Source organism: Oryx dammah, unplaced genomic scaffold (genome assembly GCF_014754425.2).
Source record: "Oryx dammah isolate SB20612 unplaced genomic scaffold, SCBI_Odam_1.1 HiC_scaffold_4, whole genome shotgun sequence".
NCBI classification, from domain to species: Eukaryota; Metazoa; Chordata; class Mammalia; order Artiodactyla; family Bovidae; genus Oryx; species Oryx dammah.
This window is the reverse complement of record NW_024070188.1, coordinates 74,755,058-74,768,344: the sequence shown is the minus strand read 5'-3', so window position 1 is coordinate 74,768,344 and position 13,287 is coordinate 74,755,058. Positions and strand designations below refer to the sequence as shown.

The following is a 13,287-nucleotide window of genomic DNA, read 5'->3' as shown; positions in this document are numbered from 1 at the left end:
CAAATTATAAAGGCATCTAATCTCATCATAAAGGTTATACTCTTTTAAGCTGTAAGTCCAACTATTAAATGACCTCAACCTACATGATGGAAGAGTCCTTTTTCTTATATATTAATTCATGGGAGGAAGTGCCAAACTAGCTGTCAAATGTCATTCTGAACTCCTCGGACCCAGGTGGCAATGATGTTTTTGTGACTTTAGTGCCCTGAACAAGGATGCAATTCTAACATTTATCAGGACTAATCTTTTAACGTCATTTCCATGAAAAATGGTTCACAACCACAGTACACGTCAGTGTTTTCATGCTTCTCAGAGAGAGAACAAGAACACAGCCCTGTTTGATGGCTGCCTCTGCTGTAACCACAACGCAGATGTGGAAGACTGTCCCTTGTGTAAGATTTCTTTTAAGGCATATCCCTATGCTAGGTTTCAAATACACTGATTTCCACCTGCATAATTTTTCGTTTGTAAGTACACTCCAAATATGTTTTAAGGAATAAAACGAGTTCTCAAATACCTTGAAAAAGTTGACTATGCCTTTTGAATACAACGGTGTTGGAATAAATAATCCTTCCAGTAGATTCCCAATAAAATGCTAAACATATTCATACCAGGAATTAAAAATGATGATGGTGGGACTTCCTTGGCACTCCAGTGGTTAAGGCTGTGCAGTTCCACTGCAGGGGGTGTGGGTTCAAACCCTGGTTGGGGAACTAAGATCCTGTATGCCCCACGGAACAGCCAAAAAGATAAATAAATAAAATAAAAATGATGTTGATCTGTTCAGTAATAGATACATGTTTAAGGAGGTTGTAGTTCATTCACAGAAGACTTCTGGAACCATTTAAAATGACCAAACAGTCACTAACAAAATAGAACATGATATAAATGATATCTTATTATGATATAAATGAAACTAGTAGGATACAAATTCTATAGCTCTGCTGCTGCTTCTGCTAAGTTGCCTCAGTCGTGTCAGACTCTGTGCGACCCCAGAGACGGCAGCCCACCAGGCTCCCTCGTCCCTGGGATTCTCCAGGCAAGAACACTGGAGTGGGTTGCCATTCTAATTATACACAAAACGTAGGTGCACAGAAAAATTATGAATAGTAGTTTTATTTGCACAGTAAGACGTTTCTGATTTTTTTAGACAGTACTAAAATCTGTATAATGTTACTACTTTGGTAATTTAAAAAAACATTTAGAAGTTTCTGAAGAGATTTTACTCTCTGTTAGGAATTGGGAGACACAGACACACAGAAAAAGTACCTCATACAGCTATTACTATAATGACCATCTGGATCGTGCTTCAGGGTTTGGAAAGTACTCTCATGTCCCACTAGAGCCGCCCAAGGGAAAGGGTGCTATTATGACTCATTTACAGATGAGGAAAGCGAGTAATTCTCTTGTCCAGAGTTACACGGCTCATAAATGACAGAGACAAGATGGGTTCTCTGGTCTTTGTTTTTCCATCTCACTAAATTTGTGGTGAACAGGTTGAATGGATTCCTGGGAGTTGAGTTTCATGCAGGTGGGGTGGTCCTGAGCTGTGTCTGGGAAGGCAAGATGGGAGATGGGGTGGGATGGGCCAGCGGAGGGCGGGGCAGAGGGAAGAGGCAAACAGGAAGCAAAGGTGCGTATGGGGGTGGCCACAGGGCAGACTTCCTGAAGGCCAGGCCGTGGGGTGGAGCACCAACCACCCAGGATGGAGGATCTCAGAAAGGCGGTGATGGGACATCTCACCCTCTACTATCAAATCACCAAGTTGTGGGGCAGAGGTGGGGGCGGGGGCGGGGGTTGGAAATGGAAGTAAGAAAATCTATTAAAAGGTAACTGCAATAAATCAGGCATCTACTCATAATTAAAAAGAAAATATACAGCAAATTCCTGCTGGCTATCTATTTTACATAAGTAATATAAGTTTCCATGTTACTCTCTCCATACATCTCACCCTCTCCTGCTGTATGTCTTTGGAAACTGAAACAGGGGCTCTGTATCACCCTAGAGGGGTGGGATGGGGGAGATGGAAGGGAGGTTCAAAAAGGAGAGGAGATATGTATATCTATGTCTGATGCATGTTAAAGTTTGACAGAAAATAACAAAATTCTATAAAGCAATTATCCTTCAATTAAAGTGAAAGTGAAAAAGTGAAAGTGAAGTCGCTCAGTCGTGTCCGACTCTGCAACCCCATGGACTGTAGCCCACCAGGCTCTTCTGTCCAGGGGATCTTCCCTACCCAAGGATCGATCCCAGGTCTCCTGCGTTGCAGGCAGACGCTTTACCCTCCGAGCCACCAGGGTGGCTCAATTACAATATAAACTTAAAAAAAAAAAAAGTGTGTTAGAAATGGAGAAAGTTGGTAAGAGGGGAGCTCTGAGAAGAACAACAAAGGAAGGATCAGGAATACACACTATCTGATTCTTCTATAGGTTTTATCAAGTGCTGTGTACCACATGCCTGGAAATATATATTATCAACTCCATTTCCATTGGCCAGAACAGGCATGTGCTTTGCTCAGGGTCACGCAGTTAAGTTAGTGGAGGGGGAGACATCCCCTCAAGGCTCCTGACTCCACATTCGGTGCCTTCCTGCCCACCCCACCCACATCCCACCCTTGCAGACTGCAGGGTGGCAGTGGAGAGGGGATGTCACAGCAAAGAGGGAAACAGGGAGGCTAGGGCCGGAAGTCCCTTCATGCCGCATTTCAAGTGTTAGAGAGGATTCTCATCAGTGGCTGGAAGCATTATACTCAGAGAAAAATATTCTTCACTGAAAACAGAAATTTCTGAGAGGCTCAGACCTGGTTGGTAAGGGAAGAGAAAGGAAGAAATTAAAATTAGGGTGCCTGGTCAAGAGGCAGTGGGAGCCACAGTCCTCCCACTAACAGAAGACAAGAGCCCAGAGAAGAGACAGGAAGAAAGTACTTTTCCTGGGAAATCTGGTAGAGGCGGGGTGATTGGGATGAGCTAAGGGCACAGATATTTCTCCCAACTAGGAGGCGAGGATGAGAAAGGCTGGTAAAACAACAGTGATTGAGTTAATGGAGCGATTGTGCAATGCAAGCTGGGAAGACAGTGGAAGAAATACAATCGTGCATTTGTGAAATCTACTGAGGGGCACCCGCTGAAGAACGTGTCACCTTCCCCATCAGGCCACCAGCACCCACCTCTCTGCCACGTGATGGTGGAGGGGTCGATGTCAAGACGGGCAAATTTCCTCATTTCCTCTTCCGTCAGTGCACTCGGATCAGTCTTATTTATTCCCAGTCTCTAGTAGTTAAGAAGAACAAAATGCGATGGGTTTTAGAAGGGAGAGAGAGCAAGATGTAATCAAATTGTCTCTACTTTTACTTCCTCCATAACTAGGACAACCTTTTTAAAAACTAAGCTGAACTTCAAGTAAATTGCAGGTTGAAAGTGAAAGTGAAGTTGCTCAGTCATGTCCAAATCTTTGGGACCCCGTGGACTGTAGCCTACCAGGCTCCTCTCTCCATGGGATTCTCCAGGCAAGAATACTGGAGTGGGTTGCCATTTCCTTCTCCAGGGGATCGTCCCAACCCAGGGATCGAACCCGAGTCTCCCACATTGTAGGCAGACGCTTTAACCTCTGAGCTACCATGGAAGCCAGTAAATTGCAGGTTAGGCCAACTCATAAATAAATGTCGGAATCCAAACACACCCTAAATGGAAGACACGGATATTTGTAATTGTTATTGTTGTTTAGTCGCTCAGTTGTGTCCTAGTCTTTGTGACCCCGTGGACTGCAGCACACCAGGCTTCCCTGTCCTGCACCATCTTCTGGAGATTGCTCAAACTCTTAAGAGGTGACAGTGCAGGTGACAATATACAAAGAACAAGTGTCGCGTTGCCTGTCGTGACCTCAGGTTATGTGGTCACCTCATGCTGTGCTCAGAAGGGGCGTAAACTGTCCATCCAATTGATGCTTGAGTCCATTAACTCTTCTTTTCTGGTACAAATCCCCAAAATATAAGTTTTATGTCTATGTTTTCAAGTCATTTCTATTTCCATTAGAAAACTTTAAATGCATTTCTTTCTACAAAGGAAACATTTTAAGAAAGTGCTTTTTGATGGTATATAAGAGTCTGCCACATGCCAGCCACCCTGGTTAAGTTAAGAAGAAATACTGGGAGCTTAGTCCTGACTGCGGAATTTAATCTCTAACCAGAAGGATAAGAACCTGAGTAGACTGGTTCCGGGCTGAAGAACATTTTGACTTCTGCTTAAGGGACACAGTCTAAGACTGCCTGTCTTTCTATTATTTATTGTGATAAGCCTTTCTTAGGGCTGCCCTGGTGGCTCAGTGCTAAGAATGTGCCTGCCAATACAGAGATGCAGGTTTGATCCCTGGGTCAGGAAGATCCCCTGGAGAAGCAAATGAAAACTCACTCAAGTATTCTTGCCTGGGAAATCCCACTGGACAGAGCAGCCTGGTGGGCTACAGTCTATGGGTTTGCAAACAGTCTGACACGACTTAGCGATTAGACAACCACAAAGTATAAGAAAAGAATGTAGGAAACAGAAACTATATAAATGTTAGAGTTGCTGAGGATAGTATATTGTGTATTCTCAAGAAATTGAACTTGGTTTAGTAAGAAGCTAGGGGATAAGTTTTTTAAACCAATTCCACCAATTAATGGTTGTAAATTAAAGTTATTTTTTCATTTCTGAAAAAAAGCAAGGGGAAAATCCATGTGATTCGTAGAATGTTAAGTAGCAAATAGAAGCAAGTAGAAAATGGCAAAATGGATAAGAATTAAGAGCACATCCACAAATACAATCTTAGTATCTTGCTGCAATAAAAACTGAAATAGATGAATTTTCTAAAGCTTCCCTAGAAAGTTAAAACATGTTATGGAAAAGACTCTTGGCCATCCTCATTTGTTGGTTGACAAGAGTTCTCACCAAAGTGGTCCTCTCATTTTATAGATGAAGAAGCTGACATCTACAAGCGAGAACTAATTTGTTCACCAGCTTTTTGGTGCAGGATCCAGGCCTCAGGCATCTAGCTCCATGCAATCTCTGCTACACTGTTCTGCCTTTTTAAGAGTTATATATATATAAAGATATCTGAAAACCAAAACTCAAATCAAGTTCAAGATTTCTGGTTTCAATTTTTTTATTTGTCTCCAGGGTATTTTTTTGTTAAAGAACCATTCACTGGAAACTTACTTTCAGCCGAGCAAGTTGAATTTTTGAAAATCCTTGAACACCATTCACTGAAGGAACCAGTCGATTATACAGGGCCTAAAAACACAAAACAAAAACAAAACTCACTCAAAGTTTAAGGGCCAATCATGAATGTGGACAATTTACAGAATATGACAAAGTTCATTACATTTATAACCAAAATGTTTGGATTAGAGACCCTATTAAAATTCTTGGCTTATGTAAACAATTTAGACTTAAGTTTTGTCATTTTACTAAATCTAAACTAGATCTGAAATAATGCACATTGTAAAGAGCTTGCATGAAAATATTTCTTGATCTACAGCCTTTTAACTATCAAATTAAAATTTATCTCTATAGCTGCCTTCAACTTCAAGAACTCACTAGGGAGTGGGTTTAATTGAAGGATCAGGACTTTTGAGAAATATGCCAAAAATTCCCACTTTTATCCACATCCTATGTCTATGAGGAACTAGCATCTATAAGGAATTAGCATCTGGTACTGTGTCCCCTGTGTGAGCTACATCTCAGACTGTACACCCTAATCCAAAAAGGAGGTCTGACATGTTTAACAGGGCATTGAGACTAGCTGCCTCTAACATGGGAATCTTAAAAAGAATCCAATTCCCTTAGTACAGACCAGAGATTATACCTGTGGGCAAAACGAAGAGAATTTGGCTTAAAAAGTATAACTAGTAGAATTCTCCCATTAACTTGGCAGTGGTCAGAAACTCATTTGAGAATCTGACTGAAGTAGAATCTCTCCTTGAGAAGGATGGACACATATCTAATTTACAAAATTTTGAATAGGATTTCAGACAATTTGGAGACTCCAAAAGTTTTTCCATGAACGCCTTAATCCGGAACTCCCAGGGTAAGATGCCCAAAATGGCCAATAAGGGGCCTGTCTCACCTTATCTGTTTGAGTGTTTTCATGCAAAATCCTTGCGTCGATAGCGGCAGCCAGCAAATTATTGGCAGCGGTAATGGCGTGGATGTCCCCAGTAAGGTGAAGGTTGAACTAGAAAATGAAATGAAAACATCTAACTTGCTTCCAACTACCATCTGCAGTATTGAAGGGCTTTCTGAATAAACAAAATAATATGCTAATTACACACCCCTACAATGGTTAGGTATGTTTTACAAAGCCTAAAGCAGAAAAACCAATGTGGGGATTTTCCACTTGACAGCGAAGAACAGACTTTCTATTGGAAATCCTTCCTTTTTCAGGTTAAGAGGGAAACAGTTCTGGTGGAGTTAATGATTGGTTTCCTTATTTTCGTTTTCTTTTTTCACGTACTTTTATGTACTGTTTTATAATTAGGAAAATAGTATCATATCAAATGTACTTGGTAGTATGGCAGGGAATAAAACACACAGTAGAAACAGAAAAATACAAAATGAGACAGCCAAAGAAATAGAAAAAAATGTATCACCATCGTAACTTCGTATTTCTGTTATTTTTCTTCTAATCTTAGGCGCACACATGATTACATGTAGAATCAGCATATTGGTAATTTGTTAACTTCTTTCTTTAAAAACATATTGTAGAGATCAATATCAAAAGATATTTGAAAACAACCCACATATTTTCAAGTGTAATGTGACATTTACGAAGAGAGATTTTTGACTTAGCCATTGAAACCTTCAATAAAGTCAGAAGACTGAAAAAATACAGGGGGTGATAGAAGAGAACAAAGCTTTTAAATGAGAAATTAGTATCAAAATGAGAAATTGATATCAAAGACACTTTTAAAATCCCATGTATTTGGAAATTAAATGTCCACTATTAAATAATGGGTGTATCTAAGAAGCCATAACAAGGAAAATTGGAAAATATTTGTCATAGTAGAAAAATGAAAAGAAAATTATCAAAATTTGTTGCATGCAGCTATTTTTGGGGGCTCCAAAATCACTGCAGATGGTGATTGCAGCCATGAAATTAAAAGACGCTTACTCCTTGGAAGGAAAGTTATGACCAACCTAGACAGCATATTCAAAAGCAGAGATATTACTTTGCCAACAAAGGTCCGTCTAGTCAAGGCTATGGTTTTTCCAGTGGTCATGTATGGATGTAAGAGTTGGACTGTGAAGAAAGCTGAGCACCAAAGAATTGATACTTTTGAACTGTGGTGTTGGAGAAGACTCCTGAGAGTCCCTTGGACTGCAAGGAGATCCAACCAGTCCATTCTGAAGGAGATCAGCCCTGGGATTTCTTTGGAAGGAACGATGCTAAAGCTGAAACTCTAGTACTTTGGCCACCTCATGTGAAGAGTTGACTCATTGGAAAAGACTCTGATGCTGGGAGGGATTGGGGGCAGGAGGAGAAGGGGACGACAGAGGATGAGATGGCTGGATGGCATCACTGACTCGATGGACTTGAGTCTGATGGACAGGGAGGCCTGGCATGCTGTGACTCATGGGGTCGCAAAGAGGACACGACTGAGTGACTGAACTGAACTGAACTGATAGCTGCTCAATGCAATTAAATATGATCTGGAATCTTGAATGAGGTATGAAAATAAATAATGGACATCAGCATTAAATTTTGTGAAATTTGAACAAAATCTGTACTTTAGTTAATAATACTGCATCACATGTTAATTCCCTGATTTTTTTTTTTTTACAACACAGTATCTCTTTATGTTGATAAGAGAACCTTTGAATGATTTCAATACCTTCACACCATGAAATTTTTGCACCTGCTGTTATGTCCCTGGATATGTTCCAGTAACTCCTAGTTTACAGTCTATGGAACTTAAATAAAATTTGTATCCTACTGTTGTGTGAAAATTGTATAAATCTTAATTACATTGAACTGGTTTATAGCTTTTCAGGTCTAGTATATCCTTCTACTTCTCTGTATATTCATTCTATTAATTTTTGAGAGTTTGATATTAAAATTCCAACTAAAAACCTTAATTTATCTACTTAAAAAATAATTGTACTATATTGTAGAACTATATGTAACTTTGTTCCAAGTTTGTAATATTTTCTAAGTCTCCTGTAAATGTACTATCATATTTTCATAATTTAAAAAATAAAGAAGCAAAGAAAAAAACATTGTGTAATCATCTTGTTTGTGTATGGCTACTGTTCACAGGGGCTGGATCGTCATGCATATATAATAAAATTTTTTATTTAAGTTCCTTCCAGATTTTCACTTTTGTAAAGAAGCAATCATTTGAAAACACATACAAGTAGCTTTTTTAAAAAGAAATTAATTTCTGAACAAGTAATACAGGTACTCTAGCAGGCACTCTGCTCAGAGCTGAGGATGGATAGACAGAGAAGACACTGGAGGTCCTTGAATTCAAGAACAAACTACCCGTGTTTCACCCACTCAGCTATCATAACATAGCCCTAACTATCTTACACCTCCATTGGCACAGGCACATGACAGAGAAAAGGCTATTTCCATCCTCGACAGCAAAATCCTCAGTTGCTCCCCAGGCCACATTCCTTACGCTGCACCCCCAACCTGGCCCCAGCTCTGAGGATGCCCGGCTTGTGAATATTACTCATGCCCCTGCAGATGTGGGGCCCTGGGCTCTTCTCTGCAAAACCTCGGCCTGTTCGTTCTCATTCCCACCCCCGACATTTAAAGACCAGCCAAAATTTCCCTCCAGTTTCCATGGCGCTGACGTCTCCATGGGTTAAAACAAACAAACAAACAACTATTCCTTCAACAAAAGGCTTTCCAAGTGGTTCAGTGGCAAAGAAACCATCTGCCCATGTAGGAGATGAAGGAGATATGAGTTTGACCCCTGGGTTGGGAAGATCCCTGGAGGAAGAAATGGCAACCCCCTTTGGTATTTTTGCCTGGGAAACCCCATGGACAGAGGAGCCTGGTAGACTACAGTCCATGGGGTTACAAAGAGCTGGACACAACTCAGTGACCAAGCACAGACAGACAGGTTTTTGTCCTTCAGCAAAAACAACAAATACTCCTTAGTGCTGGGCATGCTGCTAAGTGCTGAGGCCTGTGGGCTCCAACTCCCCATGGCCAGGGGACCACAGGGAGGTAAACGTGGAGAAGGAAGAGATGTGTCGGAGGGATGGAATAGAAGCTGGATGTGTGAGCTGGGCAGGGAGGGCAGGAAAGGAAGGGAAAAACCTTCCGGACTTGGAACCAAGAGACCAGAGAGCAGGAATCCAAGGAGCTTAACAGGGTGGAGAGAGAGAGTGTGGTGTGTGGGAAGCTGAGACGGCGGGTGGCTGGGGAACATAGGCACACGGGGACAGGCTATGCCGTGCTGGACAGACAGTGGAGTCCCTGTTGAGACAAACACAGCAGGAAAGTAAGCTGCTCAGACACGGGTTCAGGAAGGCTTCTTAGGACCTGACCCAAGAGGGTGATGTGAAGAGTGGAACTGATGGGACCTGGTCATGGGTTAGATCCAGGGGACCAGCAAGAGTTTTATGCAGGGTGTAAGAAAGTGATCTTGGAGAAAACAATTGACACCATTGCTGCTTTTGGACCATTCTTCCTTGGAACTATGGTCTTCCCTCCATGGGAAATTGGTTTCAGGACTCCCACAGATACCAAAAACCAGACCCTCAAAGTCCCTTATGTCCAGTAGGGTATATTTGTATACAAACATACACACATCCTCCATTATAATCTAAATCATCAGGAGACTATTTATCATAAATACCCAATACCAAGTAAATGTTATGGAAATAGCTGCCAGAGTGCATTAAATTTAAGTTTTGCTTTTTGGAATTTCTGGACAAAATTTTTTTTTTTCCTATTTTCAAGCTGCAACTGTTAAAAACCATGGATGTGGAACCTGGGGATATAGACGGCTGGCTGGATTTGATTTTGCAGTCTCAATCCACAGAGGTGAAGAGTCTAGCCTTCCTGAATTCAGCAAAATAACAGATGGAGATATAGCTCTGCATCCTCTCACCCAGAACCCTGAGGTAGGTTTTGGGACTCAGAATTTTTTGGAATGCAGAAAGGTAGTGTGATGTACATAATCTATTTATAAAGCATTCCAAGCAAGGTCCCAGTCAGCATCCGTTAATCAAAAACAGTATTTCTGCAGAAAAATATATGAATATTTACAACAAGCAGCACAGACAAAATCCACAAGAAGCTCCTAACAGTAAATGTCAGGTTTTGCTCCCAAATGAGTCATGCAAACATTTCTGGTTTTCAAAGCCTTTATGACTTTGGGTTGGAGGATAAAGTACTATGGGTCTATAAGGTTCCAGGAGGGAAAAACAGTGACATAAGACACATATCTCTTTGAAATCTTACCTCCTCCATAGGGATGACCTGGGCATATCCACCACCTGCGGCTCCTCCTAAACAACAGAGCAGGTAGCATTTGAGATGAGTTGCCAAGTACAGCTACACAGGAGCCCCAGGGAAACAGTTCTCCAAACCCAACAGGGAGGGATCTATTCCCAACAGTGAGAAACATTACTGGTATGGCAAAGGAGGACAGAAAGGGGGAATGTTCACCCTATGTCCCACTCTGTAACTGAAGGACTTTGGTCCCTTCGTTTAGAAGAGGGTAAGCATAATACGGGCTTCCCTGGTAGTTGAGCTAGTAAAGAATTCACCTGCAATGCAGGAGACCCCGGTTCAATTCCTGAGTCAGGAAGATCCCCTGGAGAAGGGATGGGCTACCCACTCCAGTATCCAGGGGCTTCCCATGGTGGTGGCTCAAACAGTAAAGAATGTGCCTGCAATGTAGGAGATGAGGGTTCGAACTCTGGGCTGGGAAGATCCCAGGGCATGGCAACCCACTCCAGTATTCTTGCCTGGAGAATCCCATGCACAGGAGCCTGGTGGCCTATAGTCCATGGGGTCACAAAGAGTCGGACACCACTGAGCGACTAAGCATACAGCACACACAAGCATAATATAGCAAATGTTGTTGCCCCAAAATGGGATTATTTCATTAATTATTAGATGCGGCTATGCTTTATCTAAAATGCACATGTGGTATAGACAATCCTATTTGCAAAGCAGAAACACAGACATAGAGAACAAATGTATGGATACCAAGGGGGGAAAGGCGGGGGGTGGGATGAATTGGGGGATTGGCATTGACACACATGCACTATTGATGCCATGTAGAAAATAGATGTTAGTTTCTAACTGAGAACATTCTGTACAGCTCAGGGAACTCTACCCAATGCACTGTGGCGATCTGATTGGAAAGAAGTCCAGCAGGGAGGGGATATACGTCAATATACGGCTGATTCATTTTGCTGTACAGTAGAAACTAGCACAGCATTATCAAGCAACTGCACTCCAAGAAGAATTTTTTAACAATTTTAAAATAAAATGCTCATGAATTTAAGTACCAAAAAATGTTTCCTAAATAAAATCTAGCTGATAAACAGATTTACATATTATAGACTCTATCAGTTTATTTTAGTTAATAGTATATACGATTTATCATAGTGCTTATCCCTCAAAATAGTAAAGTTACCACATTAAAAAGACTTCTCTTTCCTAAAACAATACCTTCTGCATCCATTATTATTTCACAGTTTACCCTATTTTTATATACTATTTGGTCCTCACAACAAATTGGTAAGCCTAGTACTATATGCCTTTTACAACTGTGGCTCGGAGAGGTTATGACTGGCTAAAGGTCACACCGCAGTAAGGAAGATAGCCACAAATAAAACCCCAGCCTTCTTGTCCAAGTCTAGTGTTCGCTGCACTACATAATATATGACATTCTAAGAGTTCTTAAAGTTAGGAGTTATTAATATTTGTAACAGGAATATAAATATAATATTGCTAAACCCCACAAGTACTGAGAACCAGAATTGCGGCAATGAAAGCTGTTACACAGTGAGCTGAAGAATGACTCATGATAAATCGATGAAAAAAGATGAGTGAACATGTAGGAGCCAGATCTCAGCACAGCCGCAGCCACAGAGGAATTTCATCTCATGCCCCAGGCCACAGTCAGCTTCCAGAGCTCCTGCAGCCCCACATGGCAGCTCTGATGAGATGAGGCTTGGGGGCTGACCTAGGGGTCTCTAACTGTTTCGATGGAAAGACCTTTTACCTTGGCGGGGATGATAAAACACCAGTACGGATGGCAGCACTTTAAAACCACTCAGCAGAGAAGGAACTGCTGAAATGGAGGGCTTCTGCTCAAGGCTGGAATCCTGAGCAAAAGCTGGATGGACTACTGTCTGAGTGAGCGAAGGGGTGGGTTTCCTGGGGAGCTCCACTCAGACCTCCTCCTGCAGCTGTCTTGGTGGGGGGACCAAGTCCAGGAGACCTCCACTTACTGAGTGCAGGGAGTTGCGTTGGGGAGTGGGGCGTGCTTGTGGGGACGAAATGTACCAGTTCCACATTTGCTGGTGACGACTTTTGCTCTGAAAAGTATTTATTCTTGTTGCTGTTCAGTTGCTCGGTGTCTGACTCTGTGACCCCATGGACTGTGGCATGCCAGGCTTCCCTGTCCTTCGATGTCTCCCAGAGTTTGCTCTAACTCATGACCACTCAATCAATGATGCCATCCAACCAGCTCATCCTCTGTCCCCTCCTCCTTCTCCCCTCAATCTTTCCCAGTATCAGGATCTTTTCCAATGTATATACTAGCTGTTAAATAAATTACCTTTAACTCCGAAAGTCGGTCCTTGAGAAGGCTGCCTGAGGCAGGCAAAGGAGTTGACATTCAGGTGTGCAGTCAATGCCTGTACAAGCCCAATTGTAACTGTACTTTTTCCTTCTCCAAGAGGGGTGGGTGTGATCCTGATTTGGGGAAAGAACAGTAACTTTAATGTTTTCTAGACAATCTATACAAAATCAATCTATGGTACAAGAACCAAATCGAAGGAGACCAGCAGAGACAAGGCCACACCAAAATCCCTCAATCACTCAACTTCCTTGGACCTTTGTGGTTCATTTACATCACAAAACCCACTTAAAAGTCAAGATACAGATACATTGTACGAAGAGCCAATTAAGAAAAGTTATTTAGTAGTAGTGCCAATAACATTATCAACTTCAGGAAATGGCATAAACTTATCTATCAAAGCGATTTAATAATTAAGCTGATGTCATTTCTTGTTGATGGATAATTTGGCATTTGTTCTTCCAGGGCCATTTACTGAG

General features: G+C 41.7%; 1 protein-coding gene across 1 annotated transcript in view; it reads right to left on the bottom strand.

The window, feature by feature from the left end:
* Window positions 1-13,287, bottom strand: part of MTHFD1L (methylenetetrahydrofolate dehydrogenase (NADP+ dependent) 1 like) — a 177,148-nt gene that overhangs the window by 112,746 nt on the left and 51,115 nt on the right. Inside the window, exons 12-16 of the mRNA XM_040238682.1 lie at window positions 12,788-12,924; window positions 10,453-10,499; window positions 6,100-6,207; window positions 5,190-5,264; window positions 3,167-3,269 (exon numbers count right to left, since the gene is read on the bottom strand). Of these exons, the coding sequence (XP_040094616.1) occupies window positions 3,167-3,269; window positions 5,190-5,264; window positions 6,100-6,207; window positions 10,453-10,499; window positions 12,788-12,924 (470 nt within the window). The remainder of the gene's footprint in view (window positions 1-3,166; window positions 3,270-5,189; window positions 5,265-6,099; window positions 6,208-10,452; window positions 10,500-12,787; window positions 12,925-13,287) is intronic.